General features: G+C 44.8%; 4 protein-coding genes across 10 annotated transcripts in view; 2 read left to right on the top strand and 2 right to left on the bottom strand.

Annotated features, from left to right (window-relative positions):
• The first annotated feature begins 1,000 nt into the window (after positions 1-1,000).
• Positions 1,001-6,506, top strand: slc5a8 (solute carrier family 5 member 8). The gene is made up of 17 exons (XM_068586550.1): positions 1,001-1,234; positions 2,261-2,380; positions 2,729-2,794; positions 2,889-2,940; positions 3,055-3,122; positions 3,241-3,279; positions 3,580-3,695; positions 3,835-3,975; positions 4,162-4,291; positions 4,518-4,606; positions 4,811-4,920; positions 5,010-5,077; positions 5,175-5,261; positions 5,606-5,829; positions 6,015-6,118; positions 6,203-6,291; positions 6,387-6,506. Exons 1-17 carry the CDS (start codon positions 1,001-1,003, stop codon positions 6,504-6,506), a joined length of 1,857 nt encoding a protein of 618 aa, XP_068442651.1.
• A 2,099-nt stretch (positions 6,507-8,605) lies between these two features.
• lyrm5a (LYR motif containing 5a) lies at positions 8,606-10,180 on the bottom strand. The gene is made up of 3 exons (XM_068586107.1): positions 10,070-10,180; positions 9,742-9,814; positions 8,606-9,254 (listed from the first exon to the last, which is right to left on the bottom strand). Exons 2-3 carry the CDS (start codon positions 9,784-9,786, stop codon positions 9,042-9,044), a joined length of 258 nt encoding a protein of 85 aa, XP_068442208.1. The 5' UTR covers positions 9,787-9,814; positions 10,070-10,180; the 3' UTR covers positions 8,606-9,041.
• dnai7 (dynein axonemal intermediate chain 7) lies at positions 10,174-15,748 on the top strand. Of its 2 annotated transcripts, none has more exons than XM_068586098.1 (17): positions 10,174-10,269; positions 10,522-10,539; positions 10,765-10,843; positions 11,115-11,203; positions 11,294-11,398; positions 11,541-11,678; positions 11,772-11,906; positions 12,006-12,109; positions 12,270-12,428; positions 13,063-13,231; positions 13,302-13,386; positions 13,600-13,766; positions 13,855-14,014; positions 14,082-14,296; positions 14,386-14,544; positions 14,987-15,100; positions 15,211-15,745. In XM_068586098.1, exons 1-17 carry the CDS (start codon positions 10,213-10,215, stop codon positions 15,484-15,486), a joined length of 2,229 nt encoding a protein of 742 aa, XP_068442199.1. In that variant the 5' UTR covers positions 10,174-10,212; the 3' UTR covers positions 15,487-15,745. The 2 variants fall into 2 exon arrangements, with proteins under 2 accessions (XP_068442199.1, XP_068442198.1); XM_068586097.1 differs by having other exon boundaries at positions 10,260-10,269; positions 10,522-10,643; positions 15,211-15,748.
• The window catches only part of lrmp (lymphoid-restricted membrane protein), a 28,861-nt gene continuing 23,530 nt past the window's right edge, over positions 15,595-20,925 (bottom strand). For 2 of the 6 annotated variants that reach the window (XM_068586090.1, XM_068586092.1), the window contains 8 exons: positions 20,705-20,867; positions 20,470-20,510; positions 20,308-20,376; positions 19,816-19,874; positions 19,435-19,533; positions 17,470-17,496; positions 16,785-16,933; positions 15,595-16,519 (listed from right to left, as the gene is read on the bottom strand). In XM_068586090.1, the coding sequence (XP_068442191.1) occupies positions 16,377-16,519; positions 16,785-16,933; positions 17,470-17,496; positions 19,435-19,533; positions 19,816-19,874; positions 20,308-20,376; positions 20,470-20,510; positions 20,705-20,867 (750 nt within the window). In that variant the 3' untranslated portion in view covers positions 15,595-16,376. The remainder of the gene's footprint in view (positions 16,520-16,784; positions 16,934-17,469; positions 17,497-19,434; positions 19,534-19,815; positions 19,875-20,307; positions 20,377-20,469; positions 20,511-20,704; positions 20,868-20,925) is intronic. The other 4 variants (XM_068586093.1, XM_068586094.1, XM_068586095.1 and 1 more) reach the window with 4 other exon arrangements.

Raw genomic sequence — 20,925 nt, 5'->3', positions numbered from 1 at the left:
ATGTTTTGTTGGCATTAAGTCAGCCCTCTTCCAGAAGTCTGTTCCTTATCAATATCCACTGCTCACATTTCAGAAGCAGTGACTATGACCATGTACAGGAGAGTATTGTGCAAGATTAAAAAAACAATAATATGACAATTGGCCTTCACAGAAAGAGTAACAGCAAATAAAAAAGGATATGGTCAATTAGCAGAAATATGTGCAGGACATTGAGAATCTTGCTTGTTTCTGGTTTCATTATTTATTCATTTGTTCAATATTTCTACGTATAATGTCCTGTAATCACTCCACTTGAAAACATTTAATTGAAAGCACAAAAGGAAATATAAAAAAGTGTGAACATTGTAAATGTACGTGTGAAAGTTACGGACTCTTATAAGAAGTTCTTTGGTTTGCTTACTTTATTAGTACCCGTAGGTAGACTTGGTTTGCAGTAGTAGAAAACAGTAGAAAAACAGTAGAAAAACAGTAGAAAAACGGCTGGAACAAAGCTGGTTTCATACCGCTTGGTTCTGCACTGTAGTACAACATACCTCCGTCTGGAGGGGAGAAGCTGAAACTCCCTGTGCAAAGGGTGGGAGACGTCCTTTAAAATGGAGCCTACTATCATCAAAGAATATTCCTATTAGTAGATACAGAGGGTAGTATTTATTTATTTATTTAGTCTGCGCAGGTCTCGAGTCTGAGAGTCTGGTGAACCTTTCTCTTTGCCTGTTGACTCCACATGCGTCTCTCTCTCTCTCTCTCTCTCTCTCTCTCTCTCTCTCTCTCTCTCTCTCTCTCTCTCTCTCTCTCTCTCACACACACACACACACACACACACACAAAAGGCTCAGGTCTGTGGTCCTGCTCTCGGCTCAGTGTTGGGTGAGAAGGTGATGCGTCAGGACTTCCATTCATCTGCATGAGGAGCTGTTTTTCCAGTGGAGAACACATGGAAGAGTTGAAACAACTTTCTTAAAAGTTCATTTTTTCTAGTTTAGGTCTGACTTCCACCAACATGTCAGAGGACTCTCTGGTGACTGGCTCCTTTATGGCAGCAGACTATGCCGTATTCGCTCTCATGCTCCTGGTGTCGGCTGCCGTCGGGGTCTACTACGCCTGGGTGGACAACGGGCAGGCCAGCTTGGGGGACTTCCTGATGGGGGGCCGAAAACTGACGGCCCTGCCCGTCTCCCTGTCCCTGACCGCCAGCTTCATGTCAGCCATCACAGTGCTGTCCAACCCTGCTGAGGTAAAGCTAGAAACAAATTCAAAAAGCATCTGTCCTGAGAAGATATTCCTTGTCTGCTTCAGTCCACAGGATGTCTTTTTTTAAATGCAAGTAAAGCTTTTAAAGTGGGATCCATTTATTTTTCCCAGTGCAGTTTCCTTGTTATTTCCACTGAATAAGAGACATAATGCAGAGACAACAAGACATGAATGGGACAAAAACTCTTAGTTTTTATTGATATTCATGGAGAACATATTTATCAGAATCAGAACCATTTATTGCCAAGTAAGTTGGAGGATTTTTTCCTGGCGGGAGGTGCATAACATTCAGAATTTAACACTAAACATTTAACATAAAAGAGAGTGTAATAAAAAAGGGAGAATGCATATTTACAGTACTGAATATTTACAGTTGTTAAAAAGTTAAAATAAAAATGAAGTGCACAGAATGAAGAGGTTATGTGTACGTGTAAGGTAGGTGGTAGGTGTATTTAAATAATAAGGTAAAGTGGCAAGTGTATTTTAATATGAGGTGTGGAGGGATGTGCAGGGGAGTGACGAGTAGGAAATTGTCTGACAGAGTCAGTCAGTGTGGCTCTGTTGATGAGCCCGACTGCTGATGGGAAAAAACAGTTTGTGTGGCGTGAGGTCCTGGTCCTGATGGACCGCAGCCTCCTGCCAGGGGGAAGGGACTCCAACAGGTTGTGTCTAGGGTTAGAGGGGTCGGCGCCCATCTTTAGCGCTCGCTTCAGAGTCCTAGAAAGCAAAAAAGTCCTGGAGGGACGGCAGATTGCAGCCAATCACCCTCTCAGCAGAGCGGATGATGCGCTGCAGCCTGCTCGTCCTCGGCAGTGGCTGCAGCGTGCCAGACGGTGATGGAGGAGCAGAGGATGGACCCAATGCACCATCGTTTGGCAGGACATCCTCTGCTGGGCCTTCTTAGTGATGGAGCTGATGTTCAGCTCCCACAGGGGATTCCAGGTCCGGAAAACAGCGCTGTAAAATCACTACACTTTGTATACCACACTACTGCACGTTATCCCTATAGGTATACCGCTACGGAGCCAGTATTGGATATTATGGTCTCTCCTACGTGATGACGATGGTGGTCACATCTGAGATCTTTCTCCCAGTCTTTTACAGGCTGGCCATCACCAGCACGTATGAGGTGAGTGTGCTTCGATTTTGAGATTAACGTGTTCCCTCTTCTCTTCAAAACGTCATGAAATATGTAAAATGTCTTTATTCTTTGCCCATTTTTGGATTTCTTTTACACATTATTGGAATTTTCTGGCCTGGAAGTTACAGTGAATGTAGAAGTGGCGCTAGGTGAAGACATGAACTCTCGTGATGTCATATGAATCATCTCCTGTGTGTAAAGCGCTGCCAGTGGTTAATTTGTGATAATAAGGTCTGATAACGTCTCGTGTCTTAAATGTACAGCTTGTCTTTCCCCGATACTGACCTTGTGTAAAAAAAGGCCGTTCTTTTCTTTCTGGGTCATGTCTCTGCCAAGTATCTGGAGATGCGCTTCAGCAGAGCCACCCGTCTGCTGGGAACCATGCTCTTCATTGTTCAGACGGTGAGTAAGAAGTCAACACATCACAAACGGGGTTTCGGCCGCCGAGGGCCAGACGGCAAAATGTGACACCCGGCACCTCTCATTTCTCTCACAGATCCTCTACACCGGAATAGTTATTTACGCCCCAGCTCTTGCTTTAAACCAAGGTATGTTGGGTTTCGTTCCACGGGCAGCTTGGTTCAACACTCCTGCACGCGGGCACTTCAAGCTGCTTGGTTATGCTCAGTTGACTTTGTCTGAATCCCTCCCTCTCTCTGCAGTAACTGGGATGGATCTGTGGGGGGCCGTTATTTCCACAGGCGTGGTCTGTACCTTTTACTGCACGATGGTACGTGACTGGATCTGCTCGACCGGGTGCTGACATCACCGAGGGTTCTTTTTCTGTTCTCTACATTCCTGGAGTCGTCTCTGTGTCTGACACCTGTTTGTGGTCTGCGTTGTCACAGGGTGGTCTGAGGGCGGTGGTGTGGACAGACGTGTTTCAGGTAAACACCAACAAGTGGTTGGTGTGGTAATCCGTCATTACTGTGCATGTGTCATACCTGTTTTGTTGGGCGACCACTGCAAGCAACTGATCTCCACTCACACACAAAAAATGGAAAAGGCATGACAAATTACCCACAAAGTTTCATCCGAAACACCAACACCGTAGCCCATGTTTTAGATGAATGCGTCACACTTAATATATTAACCCGTGTGCAATATCTGAAGTGCAATAAACTGGTGAAATTAGGAGAAATACGTGGTAAGAAGCCACCTAAAGGATCCAAATGTCCTCCTTCCAGCTTGGTGTCATGCTTGCAGGCTTCCTGTCTGTCATCATCAGGGCCGTAACCATCCAAGGTGGATTCCTCCCCGTCATTTCAGATTCACAGCAAGGGGGGAGACTCAACTTTGGGGAGTGAGTATGTGTCAGAAAAATGAGGTTATAAACGGCTTTATTCAACGGTGGGAAGCGCAGTACTATTGCTCCAGCTGTTATGGAAGCAAAGTGCTGAAAGGTTCAGTCCAAACTGCCTTCTGTTTCTGCCTCACGACAGCTTCGACACAAACCCTCTGAGGAGACACACATTTTGGACCATAACCATCGGTGGGACATTCGTCTGGGTCAGTATCTACGGGATCAACCAGGCTCAGGTTCAGAGATACATCTCCTGCAAGAGCATCACTCACGCCAGACTGTGAGTCCTGATTTACCTTGAGAGACATTTACCAGGACCCATGATGGGGTATTTATCTTGGCAGTATTGGCTCATTTGATGGTCTGTTGCAATTAGAGCTCTGAGTGTCTTCTTACATGTTTTTGTCCGTGTGCGTGTGCGTGTGCATGCGCTGCTTCTCTATGTGTGATCCTTCCTATGTTCCAGATCTCTGTACATCAACCTGCTCGGCCTGTGTGCCATCCTGCTGTGCTCGGTGTTTGCAGGCATGTGCCTCTTCTCGGTCTATAAGAAGTGTGACCCGTGGACCGCCGGGCTGGTCTCTGCTCCTGACCAGGTACAACGCAGAGATTGACAAATAGAAACATTGCGGGATTTTGTTTCTGTCTGCGTGCTTGTGTGTGAGATTCCAAGAAGTTCCAACTGAGATGAGATCACGTGTGTTGTTCCTCACTATGTTTTAACACCAAAGCCAGGTTTATGTACAGTATGTATGTATAGTTGATATGTGTATGAATGCATTGATGCATTGTGAGACTCCACTCACCCCCTGTCCTCTGCAGTTGATGCCATATTTGGTGATGGACATCCTGGGAGACTATCCCGGCCTCCCCGGACTGTTTGTTGCAGCTGCATATAGTGGCTCTCTCAGGTTAATACACTACTTCACTTTGAAGTTATTTCCACCAACATTGAGAATGTGTGTGTTTCAAACTAAAGCCTGTAATGTCTTTGATCAGCACATCATCTTAAAGGGGCATTGACTTGGGGAAACTAGTTGTATTTTTGCGTACGTATGTGCGAGGTACTTGTGTGACGGCTCCGCTCTGTGATGTTGGTGTTGGATCAACCCCAGCACGGTGTCTTCCAGCATCAATGCGCTGGCTGCGGTGACAGTGGAGGACCTCATCAAACCGTACACGGACATGTCTGAGAGACACCTGTCCTGGATCTCAAAAGGACTGAGTGAGCGGATCCTTCTCGGCTGTATGTGAGTCTGTTAGGTGTTAAATAAGGATTGAAATCTCAAGTCCTTCCCTGATGTCGTGCCGCAGGTCTCCTGTACGGGGTGCTCTGCATTGCCATGGCTGCACTGGCTTCACTCATGGGAGGGATCTTGCAGGTGGAGTGGATCTGTGTTGTATTCTTCAGCAGGAGACTCCGTCTGGGGTTTATGATTCATTATGGGAACAAACTGAATATTTGCCTTTTTCATACAGGCAGCCATCAGTATATTTGGGATCATTGGCGGTCCTCTACTCGGCGTGTTTACTCTGGGCGTCCTCTGTCCCGTTGCCAACTCCAAAGTAAGCCTGTTCTTCTCTCACTGCTTTCTTTTTGTTGGACTTTATGATTATTTTTGGCATCTATTCATGACATGGTATTTGCAAAAGAACCAATTGATTTCTAGTTTAAACGAGTTTCCCTCCTGGAATATTAATACACCCTGTAAATTAGGGTACATTATTAATACATTGACGATTGTTTTTCCCTGAAAGATCTTCATTGAATTTGTGTAGATGAGCAGCACAGCTCCACGAACGATACAAGGCACATTCTCACTTCCCGCGCCTTTAAAACATCTGTATATCATTTAAACCTGGATGTTTTTGTTGATTTTAACATTTTCAGTGACTGAATTGTCTTCCAGGGGGCGTTGTCAGGTCTTGTGTCCGGGTTGGTGGTGTCTCTGTGGGTGGGCATCGGGGCCTCGATATACCCTCCCCCCCCTGAGATGAGCCGACCTCTGCCACTGACCACTGAGGGCTGTAACTTCACCGCCACGGACAGCCTCCGCTGGAACGCCACTGCTCTGCCGACGCAGCCGGCCTCCATCACCATCACCGCCGCCTCTGCACACCACATGGACGACAGGTAAGTGTGTAACTGGCTGTGACTGATTATTAGCTTGTTACAGGTTGCTATGCTCGCTTATAGGGATGCAAAGTGGCAGCAAAAGAACATTTAGATATCAGGTTAGTCAGATGTAGATGAGTTTATACTCAATACTAAACAAAATTCATATTTTCTGACCATGTGCCGCTTCCTCCCGCCTCCAGGCCTCTGCTGGCAGACAGCTGGTACTCTCTGTCTTACCTCTACTTCAGCCCTATTGGAACCATCATCGCTGTCAGTGTGGGACTGTTAGTCAGCCTGCTTACAGGTACGCAACACATATTTTGTCGCACGATTCACATTCTTCTGAACACATTACTTTCGCTCTTATGTGTTCTTATCTGCGTTTCAGGAGGCTGGAAGCTGAAGATAGAACCGAGGCTTACATTAATGAAAGAAGACACAACTCTTTATCACCTGTTCAAGTTTTTTAAAGACAGAGTGAGTGCTGTTGCAGCGAAGCAACATACAATAATATCCAGTCATAACCAGAACCGTCTGCTGACTGTCTGCTTTGCGCTCTTCCCTTTATCGAGGCCACGAGACGAACACGGGAGTTCGACCTGACGAGGGACAGGGAGGAGAAAACTGGAAGCACTAACCCGGCTTTCTGTGATGTTGAGCTGGACTTAACAAAAAGCAGCGTTCCCACTTAAAATGTCTGTGACATCACTGGTCTTATACAAGGAATGTCAACGAAGGAGCAGAATTACAGAGGGGAAAAAGTGTGTGACGTGTTTGCGTCAGTGTCCTCCAACAGTGCAAAGACATGCAAGTCAGGTTCATCTAAATTGTTTAATGTGTGAATGTAAGTCTTTGTGTGTCTGTCTTAAAATCAGCACTACATTGACTCCCATGATAAAAATGATCATTCTGACATTTTCAAACTGAAGTCTATTTGAAGTAAAAACTAAAGATATTGTGAGAAAATGGTTCTATTGCCAGTGTGTGCGTTATTTTCATGTATTTCTTGACTCATGACTTAACACACTGTTAACGTTGTAGATAATTAGTACCTACTGTGTGTTTGTGGACGGAAACAAGGACACACACACACACACAAAATGTGACAATCCTTTTTTCTTGCTCTTTTGATGTTATTGTCGTTGAGGGTAGAGAATGACATGGAGGGACTCGTTTGCTTCAGGTTGTGTGCTGACTGCTGGCATTGGGGTCTGCTACACCTGGGTGGGCGGGGGCCACGGCGCTCTGGGGCTTCCTGAAGGGGCCACGGTGTTGACGGCTCTGCCCGTCCCCCAGTTGCTTGCAGCCGGCTGCTTGTCAGCACACTGTAGTGCTGGCAAACACAGCCGAGCTAAAGTTACAGTAGATGGGCGTCATGCAGGAGCCCAAATGCAAAAAATAATCTCTTCCTGGCGGCTCAATTAGTCTCTGATGCAGCCTGCTGAATGACGAGTCTCTTTGAAACAAGAATCTTGAGCAGTGGGGTGAGATGTTTTTCTTTTACCTGCACTGAAATGGGTTTTCACCAGCCTGAATGATTTCTGTCTTGAAGTAGTGTTACAAATGTGAGCCACAATCAAGTAACACAATTGTATTACTCATGACTTGTGAACTGAACACGTCCCTCTACAGTAGAGGGACGTGTTCAGCAGTATAGAGTCTTTACAGTCAGTCTGTAGGTGTAGGTAATACTTCATATTGTTTGGTCTCTTCCCCCCCAATGGTCTGAGGTCTTTATCCCGGTTGTCTCCTGGCTGGACATCACCATCTCCGATGAGCTGAGTGTGGGTTTGTTCTCTGTTGTGTGTGTTCTCAAAGTGCTGCGTATAGTTGTAGGATGTTTTCCACCATGATAATTTGTTGTTTTATTCACAAAGCCATTCTGAAAACCATAAAAAAAAACATGTATGTTTTCTTGAATTTGGTTTCTCTAACAATATTAAGAGCAAATTACGATTAGGTCTATGCTTGTATTAGGCTTAAATGTGATTTGGCTGAATTGCTATGAACTGTGTAATACCTTTTAGTTCATGTAATGCTTTGATATTTGGCAGGTGGTCTATAGGTGACCCAGCAGCAGACGTTATCAGACAACTCAGCAATGGTGGATGAAGGAGAGTAAATCTACAGTGTAAACTGTTTTAACTTCCAGAAAAGACAGGGGGTTGAGCAATGCTCCTTGGGAAACAAAAGTATGGCAAATGTTGTCGCCATGCCCACATGACGTGCTGACCCTGAGCCGACCTTAGTGACTGACCACTGAGGGCTGTCACCAAACCACAGAGGGAAGCCTCAACCAAACCACAGCCCAGGTCAAAAAGTGTGTGTGTTCGTCTGTGATGATGAATGATTGACTCAATGTTTGGACGGATACAAACTAAGACGCAAACCAGCTTATTACTGCGGCATAACGCTAGCATTGTGGCCATTTCCAGAGTTTAATATCACACTTCATATGCACTTCAAGATTAAGTGGTACCTCACCTCAAGTGTATTTAAAGTATTCCAGGCAATGGCAGTAATTTAGTTACTTCAGTATCGGATGCCTTTGTTGTTATTACTTTTTGACATTTGCAATAAATAATAAATTCCCATTTTTCTTAAATGTAATATCAATGTCTTATATATTAAAACAAATGAATAAAATTGGTCTGGTATATGTTCATCTATTGTGCATTAGCTGTTCAGACCTCCCTTTACCTCTTTGAAAACAGTTCAAAAATATTTTCATGACTAGTTATTGTTCCATCTTTTTGAGCTCATAAAAACCATATCATGACAGTAAAATAAAACTGTTGCAATATTTTGTATTTTGACACAAGGCATCATTGTTTTAAAATACTGTGCGTGTTCCATCCAATAGTGCATTGACAGACAGTCATGTACATTCACTCAAGACGTCTGAACACGTAATTACAAATATATACACAGAGAAGACATTCCACAATAAAGTTCAGTCAGTCAGACACCGAGGCGTCCGACATTTAGAAATGTTTGGACGGGTAGCTGTTAACATATAAATATATACAGTAATTAAAACATTGGCCTTTAAGTTACAAGTTTGGTATAAAAAATACAAAGCACACTCTGTAACAGCTTCATCATCACGTTCTCGTCACTTTCCCCTTTGAGGCAAGCCTAGTTTACTTCTGGTATAAGCAGGGCAACAGTTTCTGCTGCCTGGTTTGACTGTGCTTCCCTCGTATGTTTCCGTCCATGGAGCGTTGTTATTTTTCTGGTTCGTAGTACCTCTTCTTCATGGCTCGATATTTCCTGAGGAAATACAGAGCCTCCAGTTCCTTGATGACGAAGTCTCCGCGGGCCACTAGCTTCTGGATCTTTTCGGGGTCGGAGACGTCTTTATTCTTCATGAAAGCGCACTTCAGGCGCTCTCTGAAATAAGCGGCTCCCTGCGGGTAATCGCGGCCGAGATACAGCAGCTTTGAAAGGGAGAAGAGAAGCGCATTAAAGACGTAGAACAGGACGTAACAACCACACAGAACAGGGTTCATACACATTTTGACCAATGGACTTCCATGACTTTACACCAAATTTCCATGTCCATGTCCATGTTGTGAAACCTGGGTGTAAACATGGTGATAAAATGTAGTATGTAAACTAACAATGAGAATTCCAAAGCATAAAGTATACCTTAAATGACACAAATGAATGAGAGACAAAAGTTTGATTTAAATAAAAAACAAATCATTGATAAAGATGCGTGAATGTATGCCTGTTTATATTTATGGTGTCTTTCTTTTCAAACCATATTAATTATTTCAAACTCAGTGTACATGAAGGACATGAACATATGAATATAACATTTACATAAAGTTTTTACAATTTTTTTTTTCAAGGACTTTCTAGGCCTGGAGATAACCATTTTGAGGAGCAATGCAAGAGTGTCTCTCTGACTAAACCACTCACCGTTTTGTAGAGCCTCATAACCTGACCCCTGAGAGGGTCGGCCATGCCAGAAACCAGGCGGCCCTCCTCACTTCTACAACGACAACATGACGGAGAAACTGTTGGTGAACTGAGACAGAAACATAACTATACCTAACTATAAAATGACCCGGAATCTTCCTGAATCCTAAAGAGAAGAGCTGCAAAAACCAAATCGTGTCAACCTGGAAGAAGCTAGCTCACGTACAGTTTAACAGCTAACTAGCTCGTTAGTTAGTATTTAACACATGGCACTTTCATGAACGGCTACTGTACGAATAAGCACAATAAACAGGGCTTTCATATTTACCCGCGTTCCTCTGTTGGGCGGATTTACTCAGCCGGTGCGACAGTGAAGAGACGCGTTCAGGTCTTTGTCCTTCCCGTGACTATCGTGGACGGTTGGGCCGTAAGTCGTTCCGTCTTGTCGCAAATACAAACAGATAACAGCGCATGCGTATGCGTTTCTATGGTTACCCGGACGCCGTAGAGTTTTTTATTTTCACAATGGTGAGTTTCACAATGTATTTTCCGAATAAATGATCCCTTCTTGTTATTTAACTTTTTTTTCAATATTAAAATGGGTTAAACCGAAGCGTCTATCTATAATATTGTGTTGTTACAAAACCTAGAAAGTAAGATTGCCTTACTTTTTGCCTTTTCAAGTACAGTGTCAGTAGGGAGAACACCAATGTCCCGTGTCCTGGTCTCACGTTATAAAACCTTTAACTTTCTCTCTCTGTTTCCTCCTGTGAATGATAGCCGCCCAAGAAAAGAAAGGTATGAGCAAATGTCAGTCAGCACACTTAGGATCCTACATCCTCCTGATTACCAGAGCACGAGCTAGTCCAGGGGAAGAGGCAGCAGCCAGGCGTAGTACACCTGTAACACTTGTTTGGTCACTGTGTTTATAGCCCCCTTCTCATCAGTAACTAACCCCTTTCCAACACGTGAGGTAGTGGCATATCCTTGTTAAACACTGTTTTGTTTGTTGCTGGTTTCAAGTCAAAGGGTCGTAAATTGACTAAGGCTCAGAGGGCAAAGCAGCAGCACGAGGAAAAGGAGAGGAGGCTGCGAGAGCAAGGTAATCCGGTTTCTTCTCATACACACCTTGTGAAAAGGTGGTTAACTCTGCAGGAAAATGATGAAAAGTCAGCTGTTTTTAACTTCTGCCTGCACCCTTTTGGGATATAAACTTGTTCTAAAGTACTGTTAACTCTTTAGTTTAGCATATCCATCGATCATTGTGTCTGTATATTGTTATGCACCTTTCACCGTGTCAAATTCCTTCTATGTGCAACGTACTTGGCCAATAAATGATTCTGATGTGTACACATGATGCTTCTGCTTTCTAGAGGAAGCACGGCTGCAGGCTGAGAAAGATGAGCAGGATAGATTGGAGAGAGAGAGAAAGGAGGAGGAGCTAGAAAGGCTCGAGTCAAAGGTAAGAAGTCCCCTATACGCCTGCAGGAATGGAGGAGTGCGTACGTGCTGTGCTGCATGCTTTGCTGACATGGGTGTCTTTTGCTGTCAGAACCTGGAGCGCAGAGAAGACGAGCTGAACGAACTGCGCCATCTGCTGGAGGATCATCATACTGCAGTAAGCAAGTGGAAAACTGATGCTGTGGAGGAAGCCCAGGTGCGTGTGAGAAGGGAGAACATTTGCCACGTGAACGTGTTCTTCTTGCAGCGATACAGTTGTGATTCATCCACAATGTTGATACAAAAAAACATGCAAATAAATTCTGGCGGATATTAACACACATGATGTTTGTGTCCAGTGGGAGAGATACACAAATAGTGGCGGTATCCCAGACCCAGCAGTACAGCAGGATATTAACACGTTTATCAGCTTATGGAGAGATGACCCAGAGGTCAACATCAGACCCGTGCTCAAGCAATGCAACCTCGCTCTACAGGTCTGTATGTCGCTGTGTAAATGTCATGCACGTAGTATCCAGGACCACCGCAATCAACACCACTACATCACACATGAATGTTGTTCCTTACAGCTGGTCGAGGAGCTGGAGGGTCTGCTCAGAGATGTTACGACTCCACAAGAGGGCCAGAGGTACCAGGAGGGTCTCGTTCATTTGCTGGAGCTGATCCACTCCAAACACCTCCTCACCAACGAGGAGATCCTCAAGGTACACGGATCATAGTTTTACCTGTGAAATTGCTTTTGCAATGGCTTTTTGGAACAGTCCTCGTTTTCTTTTTTGTGTTGTGTGCCTCCCTGGTCGTAGAGGGCCAGTGCGAACATCGACACAGAGACAGGCAACATGCAAACTGTGGTCAAAGATGACAACATTACACTCTGTCTCTGGGCCAACCTCAAGAAGAATCCAAGGTTTGTGGAGGAAACAAATTGATTGTTTGGGTTAAATGCCACTACAAAAGAAAGAGTGAGATTTGTCTTTTGTAGGTCACGAAGCTATATTCGAACCATTTGCGTTTATCTTGAAGCAAAAGTATCTAGCATTCTCTTTCTTTTCAACTGGTTCATTCAGGTTTAAAGGTTTAACCTTTGAAGAGACGGGCCTGAGCTTTAATATTCCCAAACAGCTGGCTGTGAGCAATGTCGCTGTACGGATCCTCCACACTCGCTATGACCACCTCTCCCTGCTGGCCAGGATGTCTCTCCTGAGAATAGACACACCCAGGCACAGGTACTTATCCAGTGGTGCCCTTCCCACTGCTAACACAAATACTACCACGAATACCAGTCAAACCTCCCTGTTATGTTTCTGGAATACGTTTTAATGCATTTTAGGGCTGAAAATGTCTGTGCGACAGTGGCAGTCGATAGGATTGATCCAATACCCTTCAAGAAGGGATGTGGGAAGTCTAAAGTGAGCTCAGTAACAATAACACACAAGGCAACAGTAAACACGCCATCTGTCATGAGTAATGGCAAAACTGTCTGTCAGGAATAAATTCTTCAATGTGTGTGAGCTGGGGTTCAGGGAAATTGAGCTTTGTTTCATGAATGGGTTAATGTGTAATGTCTTTTACTGTAATGGCATTTCTCTGCTTCAAAGTGGCTTCAACTGTTAGCATGCCATGCTAACTTACAAAGTCTAGCAAGCCAACACCAACCCAGGAAGAGTTATGTTTGCCAAACATAACTTTGGTTAGTCATTAATGTTAAAACTTACTTCTGGACAATACAGAGTCTAATCTTATACCTGTAATACAAGGATGATTTAGCGCCACACTGCAGTTAGTGTGGCACAATACTAGAAAGGGATGTCACTATACTACGCTCTTTGTTCGTGTCTTTCCTTGTCCGTTTGTTCCCAGGTCTCTTGCAGGCGGCGAGGAGGTTCCAGCAGGTGTTGATGTACCTGAGCAGGAGGAGACAGGAGGTGAGGTGAAAGAAGACAATGAGACCCAGCAGCATGGCCGGGACGAGGAGGTGCGGGACCTGGACGAGGAGGTGCAGGCCATCCAAAGGTTGGATGGCAGTAAGGTAAGAGATTTCGGTCCTGGGCTGTTAAATTCAATGTGAGGTTTGTGTTCTAGTGCCGTTTGTTTCTCAGAGTGCGGCCAGTCTGCAGTCAATAAGAAACGATGCTGCGGAAAGCCGAGAGAGCCAGATACAGACACAGATGGAGACACTAGACGGTGAGATACCCGGCCTCACACTTCATGACACTCCAAATGTCATCAAGACGACATCGCGGCACTGGATGTAAACCTGCTGTCGGTCAAAACGAGTGCCGGGTCTTTTGATGCACTGCCATAACACAACTAGATCTAAGTTGTTCATGATTTCCAATTTAGGTTAAGATGCGTCTCCATCAATAATTGTAAAAATAGATTATTTCTTATCTTCAGCTGAGGACTTAACTTCCCCCGCGGTGCAGCCGACAACGATGGACCCCAGTGAGCACGTCCAGGTGGTGGACTTAATGCAGTACACACCGCTAGGTGGGGTCTTCTACTATGACGCCTTTCACCTCCCGCCACAGGCCCACCAGGCCAATGGCTGGGAAATTAGACAGGTAAAAGGCTTCAGTGTTTTCTGCTTAGCCCAAGCCCCGCAGCTAATGGGGACTTCACACAACACTCTCCATACCTGTGCTTTTCTAGCTGTTGGACAAAGGGCTCCAGCTGTTCCCCTACCCCACGGAGAGGTCCAACTTGGAAGAAAGCGAAGCTCTCGCCTGCCCTCCTGTTGGGGTGTCTGTGACACTGCCCGACTCCGTCGTCTTCTTGGAAACTCCTCAAGTGGCTCGCTGGGATGCTGCAGGTAGGACATGCAGAGACACATGCAATACTCTCTCCAGCACAGAACGCAAAATGGTCTTTCCATCCAGGGAAGCAGTGGAGGATGGACGGCATTACCGACTCGTCGTACGAGGAGGCAGAGTGCAAAATCTCCTTCAGTATGGAGTCCTTCCACGCCTTTGTGCTGCTGCAGGACACTTATGCCAACCTTCCCTTCCAGAGCTGGGAGCTCAGGCCACTGGGCCAAGACTCGGCTCTCTTCACCATCAACGGGGCCCTCGTCGACATCAGCATCACGATCCAGGTAAAAGACTACAAAGCACCGCAAGTGCATGCCGGAGGAATAAATCAAGAGATGTGGCTTGACTGTTGTGTGCGTCTTTTTTTAAACAGGATAATCAGTGTATGTTGCAGTCGGAGCGAGAGGGAGGTCTCGCTCACCTCATAGGGAAGTGGATGAGCGTCCCAGTCCTGCAGAGCGCCATGCTCAACGCAGGGATCAACATATTTGTTAGCGAGTACACGGACAAATACGTCAGCACCTGCGGCAAGGTCAGCATGTTTTACTCGTTCATTTTCAGATTAGACCAACGAGAGGCTGGATTTGAGTCAAGTTGCAGTAGAGTGTCTGGCATGCACGTCTCCACATGGGAGGGTCAAAGGGATAGGAAGCGAGCGACGATCGCTCATCTGTGCTAATAGGATGGTAAACATTACACCTACTTGTTAGCATGCCAACATTTGCTAGACTGAGGTTGACGGGAACGTTATTAACACTCTGGCCTGATCATTGCGGTAAATGAAAACTAATGAATTCTTTGGAAACTGAATGTCTGCACCATATCACCAAAAATCAGATTTTTGAGACTATATTCTTTAGCAGTGGTGGGTGGTAAGACATCTGGATTGTTGGAACACATTTAAAAAGATTCGATGGTTACAGGCCACCGTTTTCCACAGGGTTATAAATATGCTGTGTGGGTTCTCTCCTCAGGACCCACTCGTAGAGCACGCTGCCTACGAACAGATGGCCCTCTTCGCCGCTGCCTGTGCTTTCTCACGGAGCAAGTGGAATGGAAACTGTGGAGCCGAGCACCTAGTCATGCAGGTATTCTCGCTGTTACATACATATACGTACATACAGCTCATTTCATTTAGCTTTCTATCCCTCCCCCCTACTACGTGTAACCACCCGATTGCGTCCCTCTCCTCGGCCAGGTGTGCGAGCACCTCGGCCCTGCCCCGTTGCCTAAAGACTCGTGGAGTCTCTACATGCTCGGTGCTCCGAGGAGTCAGAAGCTGGCGATCACAGAGAACAGTGAGGCTTTCTCTTCAGACCATTACCCGGGAAGTGAGTTTCACTCCACCTTCATCCACATGCTCCAGGACAACATGAGCCCTGAGGGCATAGCCACGACCAGACTCTCCAACTATCAGTTTGTGGATGCCGTGCAGAGCCTGCTCTGTGCTATCAGACCCCTGATGTATGCATAACCTGTTGGACATTAACTTGGAGTTAGAAAATACATCTACAAATTAAAGCTATGTTACCCTGAATCTAAAACGTATATTTTGAGTCACATAAGAAAACACATCTTCTACTGTAGAATAGGCTACTTTATTTGTGCAAAGTTCCACGCATCTTCTTTGGAACGTACAAGAGTATGAAGTTGAAATCGGTGACAAACACAGCAAGTGGAAAATAAAAAAAGAAATCTTTGGTGTCAAGACTAACAATGTCAAAGTATAACTTAACAAAAATAAAAAGATATTCACAAATCCACTCATATCTAACACTCATAAATATAGATTTTAATATTTATAACACTTAGAATGAAAGTTTTATTACCAGTGTTTATAGACTTAAAAGTTATAAAATATTCTCTGCAAAATTCCATTAAAAAGGCTGGCAGTCTCCTCCCGTTTCCTCAAGTGCATGAAATGCATCTAAAAAGCCATGTGGCACAAATAGAGCCATCGTCCATGAGGCCTTCGTTCTGATGATGTGACATGATTGGTCAACGTTGTACCAGCTCTGATGATCAAGGCTGCGTCATAATGTGATGAGGACGTTGAGCAGCTTGTAAAAAGACATTGGTTTCCACCACACGGAACTGCTTCTCTTAAAACAAACGAGTCATACACACACACACACACACACAGACTAATTTAGCAAACGTGATGTGATGCACAACATCCTCCAAAGGGTTAACTAGCCCCTGAAGCCTGGCCTGTGCTGTCAATGCCAGTCCTGTTTTAGGAATCTTCTGGCCAACAGCCTCCGCTCAGAAGTCGTACACTGTACCGTTATCACCACCCCAGTGCACGGATCATTTCTGCAGAGGACCAATGGGCGGTAACGCCATGCACCCCGGGTCTCGGGGTTAGACTGGCGGCTGTCCGTTATGCCGGAGCCCCGTGTAGGGCCACAGCAGCTGCTGGATGGTCATCCAGGAGTCCCCGGTCCCCACAGGGGCCGCATCGACCGCTGGCTGCATCACCAGGCTGGCCAGCAGAGCCAGCAGACCTGCAGGTGAACCAGGAACATTTACACATACAAGGAAGGAGACGCAACCATCATTCGTGCTGTATTGGGAACATGTCTACAGACAGCTGCTCCTGCATTAAAAAGGGGTACCACCAGCTGTGTCATTATGTGTGCAACATGGAGAGCAAATGTTTTTTCAGAATTTGTTTACCAAAATAAGGCGCAAACTCAAACCTTTAAAACCAGTGAACTCCTGTATTGTCAGCAATAAAATAAATAAATAGTACAAACAAACCAAGTGTACCTGCGAGCATCACCACCATCGCTAACCAAAGCCAGAGACCCCGGCCACCTCTGGCTACTGCTGCAGCCGCCCGGGAAGAGGTCAGGCTGTGGGACAGAGACAGGGCCAGTCCAGGATCTGTGGATGTGGGGGTGGAGGACGGGCTTGGACTGGAGGTGGCCAATGAAAGAGAAAACAATGTTACCATGTGATGGATGGAAAATGAAGCCAGGGAGAATTCTTCCAAAAATTGTCCAAGATAAAAGCAAAAGACTTAGAATAAGTTAGCACAAAAAAAACTCATGTGGTAACCAATCGATGGCATGCGGTGAATTGGCTGCAGCTTAATGCAAGTTAGCTTCAATGAAATGCATTTTACCACCAAAACAGTGTGAAAGATGCAACACCATTCACATCAGCATGATTAGAAAAGCAGTCAGCAGCACAATTAAGGGCGGTTGGCATGGAGGTGGACTGGAGCGTCGAACGGTAAAGACAAAGGCAGCCGACAATTTTGGCCTGGGGTCTGTCAACAGTAAGAGTGCTGCTTCAAATCACTTTACAGCCATTAAGAGAGTCACTGCAAGCTGTAAGTGGCCTTTGATTGGCACTCACGTTTGACCAATTGCATGCATTTATTGGATCTTTAGACGGAGATAGAATCCACAAGCACTTCCACTTTGGACTCTCCTCCCTGCACACTTACAGCATTACAAACAGCTCATCCTGACTCCTGAGCAATGTGGAGGGAGGAAAAGAGGAAAGGACAGTTCAGAACAACACATGATCCATTTGCACAAAACAATTGCCTCAGAAAAATAGCGAAAACAGTCCAAGATTAGTAGTTTGCACATAAAAAGTGTTACAGTGGCCGGTCATGTTAGTAAATGACAGAGCAGGAAAAAAGGACTCAGTCAGTTAAATGCCGTGTTAGCCGCACACTGAAAATCAAAACTTGACATCCATGCATGAAGCACAAACCACAAAGCTTCTCAAACCCTGTGTCACACTGACAGACACTGATGTCAAGGCCGCAGGAAAATTGTTTGTTTCTGGCCCTTCAAGTAAAAAGGCTCTGTTAACATGATAAAAAGCCGCTGAGCCCCGGTGAAAAGAAGAAGCTAGTCCAGCACGGACCAACAGAATAAAAGAGTTTCATCACTGAGGAGGTTCCATACACTCGCAACTTTAAAAAAAAAGTTTTTTAACAAATAAGTTAAAATTTCATATTTACTAATGTATAAATTTGTTCAATATATCAACGTCTCAAAATGCTCTGGAGCAATAAATATCAAGTCTCTGGCAGATTTAACAGAGACTATGTTTACCAAAGAAAAACATTTCAGGGACTGAAAATGAAATCAAGTCACTGATTACAAGATGTCATAATACTGGACACATTGATGGCTGTGTGACGTCTGAAGGGAACAACAATACAGCTAGACGTAGAATAATAATAATATCCTATAGGTCACAGATGATCTCGGGTAGTGGATTCAGTTTGCAGCTACTGGAACCTCGCTACAGCGACGTGGTAAACTCTTCCACTATGCAAGCTAGCCTCTTAGCTTTTCTGGCAGAAAGTGGCGCTGCAGTAGGCTACATCGGGTATTTGGTTGGACTAACGTCTTGAGGGGCAATATGAAGGAGGTGAGTTTGCTGCCCAGCTCACTGAGACTGGACCTCCTCTTCTCTGCCACCGGCTCGAACTTCGGCTCGTCCTCCGGCTGGCAGTCTGTGTTGTCGTAGGCCGTCCTGTGGGCGCGCGCGTGTCAGGCATTCACAAACACACCGTTCAGTTGCACATTACAATTCAAGCATGGCTGCATAACCCCACCGATTCTGTATGTGCACATGCACACGTCATGCACAGGCAGCCAACCACATATTCACTGATCAACACTCTTGCTGTACACGCGGGTATTTTAGTGATCCCTGCAAAAAAATAACTCATGCCCAGCAATTCCACTTACATGCTCCAATATTAAATCATAAACCCACAAAGCAATTTCACAACCTTTCAGATATTTGGCGAGCATTAAAAGTGCTTTTATCTCCAAAGCATCAATTTGGACTGAGCTAATCAAATAAAATCCTCTCTCCTCGTCCAAACATTTGAAAGCTACATGATGCCAATAATAAACAAATTGTCCAGTTTTTCCTTTACGTAAAAGGAAAAACAAGCTTAATTCGGAAAATGTCAAATAAGACGGTTTGCTTCTGATAAACGCTTTCCCATGAGGGACCAGATGCATGAAAGATGGCTGCCGTGTGATTTCTCAAACGTTTGTTCCAGCAGTTAAAGGGTTTCACCCTTTCCTTCACATCATTACTGCGGAAGTCTGTCACTGATATATATGTTCAATTACATATTTGCAATTGAACATATTTATATTGTATACATATTTTTGTATATGTCATACATTTGTCTGCATTACGTTACACTGCTTTCAGGTCAATCATCTGACACATCATCCACTGCAAAGCGCTTTGGAAAAATGTAAACTTGACCACAACAAAAGTAAATGGACTGAAAGATCCCAGAATCATGTACTGTCCAACTGACTAATGATGTCCCACTAGAAAGCTGCCATCTTTATGCATCTGAGGCCAAAATGAAAAATGTGTGCGCCGCAGCCAGCGTGGTACCCTTCTCCTTGGCATGTCTTACCCCTTCATCATGAGAGAGGGATCTTCAGTGTCAAGCCAGGCCGCAGAGCTAACAAAGCGCTTTAGTGGGGGGCGCGCGGTGCTCTTCCCCGCCACATTCCTGGAAACCATCGTTATCACATAAGGCCACAACAACAACCCTTGTGTCATGGTACAGCAAGCGTTGGTGGGCTTAAAAAAAAAAAAGAAAAAAAAAAAAGAGCTAACGCCAGTAGCTTCCTGCACATCAACAATGCTGGCGTGTTTTAAAAAAGGTAAAGTTATTTAAACAGTCCGAATTCTTTGTTTTCAAACGCACGCTCCCCTTTACATACAGACCTCAATCCAGATATTACAATCCAGGCATTTAACCCACATATGAAAACATTTTCAAATGACCTACCATGGGGATCGCCTGGTCAGTCGCTCCGTTTCATTCTCTGAGCCGTCTTGTGTTTTGGGCTGATGGGAAGATCAAATCATACGAGTCAGGATTTAAAACAAACATTCTCCTTTGCACAGCACGAAGCGGAATTACACTCAACATTTCTTGTTTAAACATAATCTGACAATGTCCATGCACCACATGCAGGTGGCATAGAAAATAATCCTAAAACAATGGGAATTGTATCTTAAAAACTAAAAGATTGATTTAATTATGGTGAACGCAATCAATGCATTTATAAAAATATTCTTTGGACACTTTTGGGATCATTTCTTTTCATCTCTTTATCAACCTATGGAGCAATCTGCACTCCTGCAAATAAGATGCCTCTTTTCTAGTGGATGAACTGTATTGTATTACGAGTGTAAAAAGCACACTTGCTGGCTAAACCGAAGGTGATGCTACATGTGATCTCTCTTTGGACAACAGCGATGGCAGCATTGTCCTCACCATGTCGAAGTGCATGTTGGCGCCACCAGAGCGGGGGATTGCCGCGATGCTGACGCGCCGGGTTGACGACTGTTGGAGGTGGGCAAAGGAAAAAGATAAATTACTTCATGAACACACATGGACATTACTGTTGAGATCATATGTAACCCAACTGCAGCTGACCTTGTAGTACTGTGTTGTCTGCTTCTTGCCACGGAAGTCATCTGTAAAGAAGAAACTGTTTAGTTATCATTAATAAGTGTGCCTTAATTATATAAACACACAAACACTCATGCATACAGTACAAAGGTATGCAGGTACAACAAAACTCAGCTACAGTAAAAAAAAACATGAATCAGCATAATAAAATTGTGATAATGGTTGTAACTGGTAACTTCAGCCTTAAAATTTACTGCACCTGTAACCACTCTACCTCTTTCCGTTTGGGATCCAAACGACCTCTCGTTCTGCATGAGCGCCTCTCTCAGCTCCAGCAGCTCGGCGTGCTCTTTAGTGTACATCCTCCTGAGGTTCTCCACATGCTGGATCATCACCTCCACGGCCTTACCGATACGACTTTCCTGACATTCACATACACAAGGCTCCAATCAACATTACCAGACAGAACAGCGGAAACTA

The sequence above is a fragment of the Clinocottus analis genome, unplaced genomic scaffold, assembly GCF_023055335.1.
Source record: "Clinocottus analis isolate CAN_PGR_092001 unplaced genomic scaffold, fCliAna1.0.p SCAF_20, whole genome shotgun sequence".
Taxonomy (NCBI): Eukaryota; Metazoa; Chordata; class Actinopteri; order Perciformes; family Cottidae; genus Clinocottus; species Clinocottus analis.
Note: the sequence above shows the minus strand (reverse complement) of the source record. Positions and strands in the feature narration are given on the sequence as shown.

Bases quoted from the DNA above. Each gene is read 5' to 3' on its own strand.
- dnai7 (XM_068586097.1), top strand. From the start codon at position 10,542: ATGAGCAAATGTCAGTCAGCACACTTAGGATCCTACATCCTCCTGATT. The intron at 13,387-13,599 runs GTGAGATACCCG...TCTTATCTTCAG, and splicing joins ACAGATGGAGACACTAGACG to CTGAGGACTTAACTTCCCCC. The intron at 14,297-14,385 runs GTAAAAGACTAC...TTTTTTAAACAG, and splicing joins ACATCAGCATCACGATCCAG to GATAATCAGTGTATGTTGCA.
- lyrm5a (XM_068586107.1), bottom strand. From the start codon at position 9,786: ATGGCCGACCCTCTCAGGGGTCAGGTTATGAGGCTCTACAAAACG. The intron at 9,255-9,741 runs GTGAGTGGTTTA...TCCCTTTCAAAG, and splicing joins TTATGAGGCTCTACAAAACG to CTGCTGTATCTCGGCCGCGA.
- slc5a8 (XM_068586550.1), top strand. From the start codon at position 1,001: ATGTCAGAGGACTCTCTGGTGACTGGCTCCTTTATGGCAGCAGACTAT. The intron at 5,078-5,174 runs GTGGAGTGGATC...TTTTTCATACAG, and splicing joins TCATGGGAGGGATCTTGCAG to GCAGCCATCAGTATATTTGG. The intron at 5,262-5,605 runs GTAAGCCTGTTC...ATTGTCTTCCAG, and splicing joins GTCCCGTTGCCAACTCCAAA to GGGGCGTTGTCAGGTCTTGT.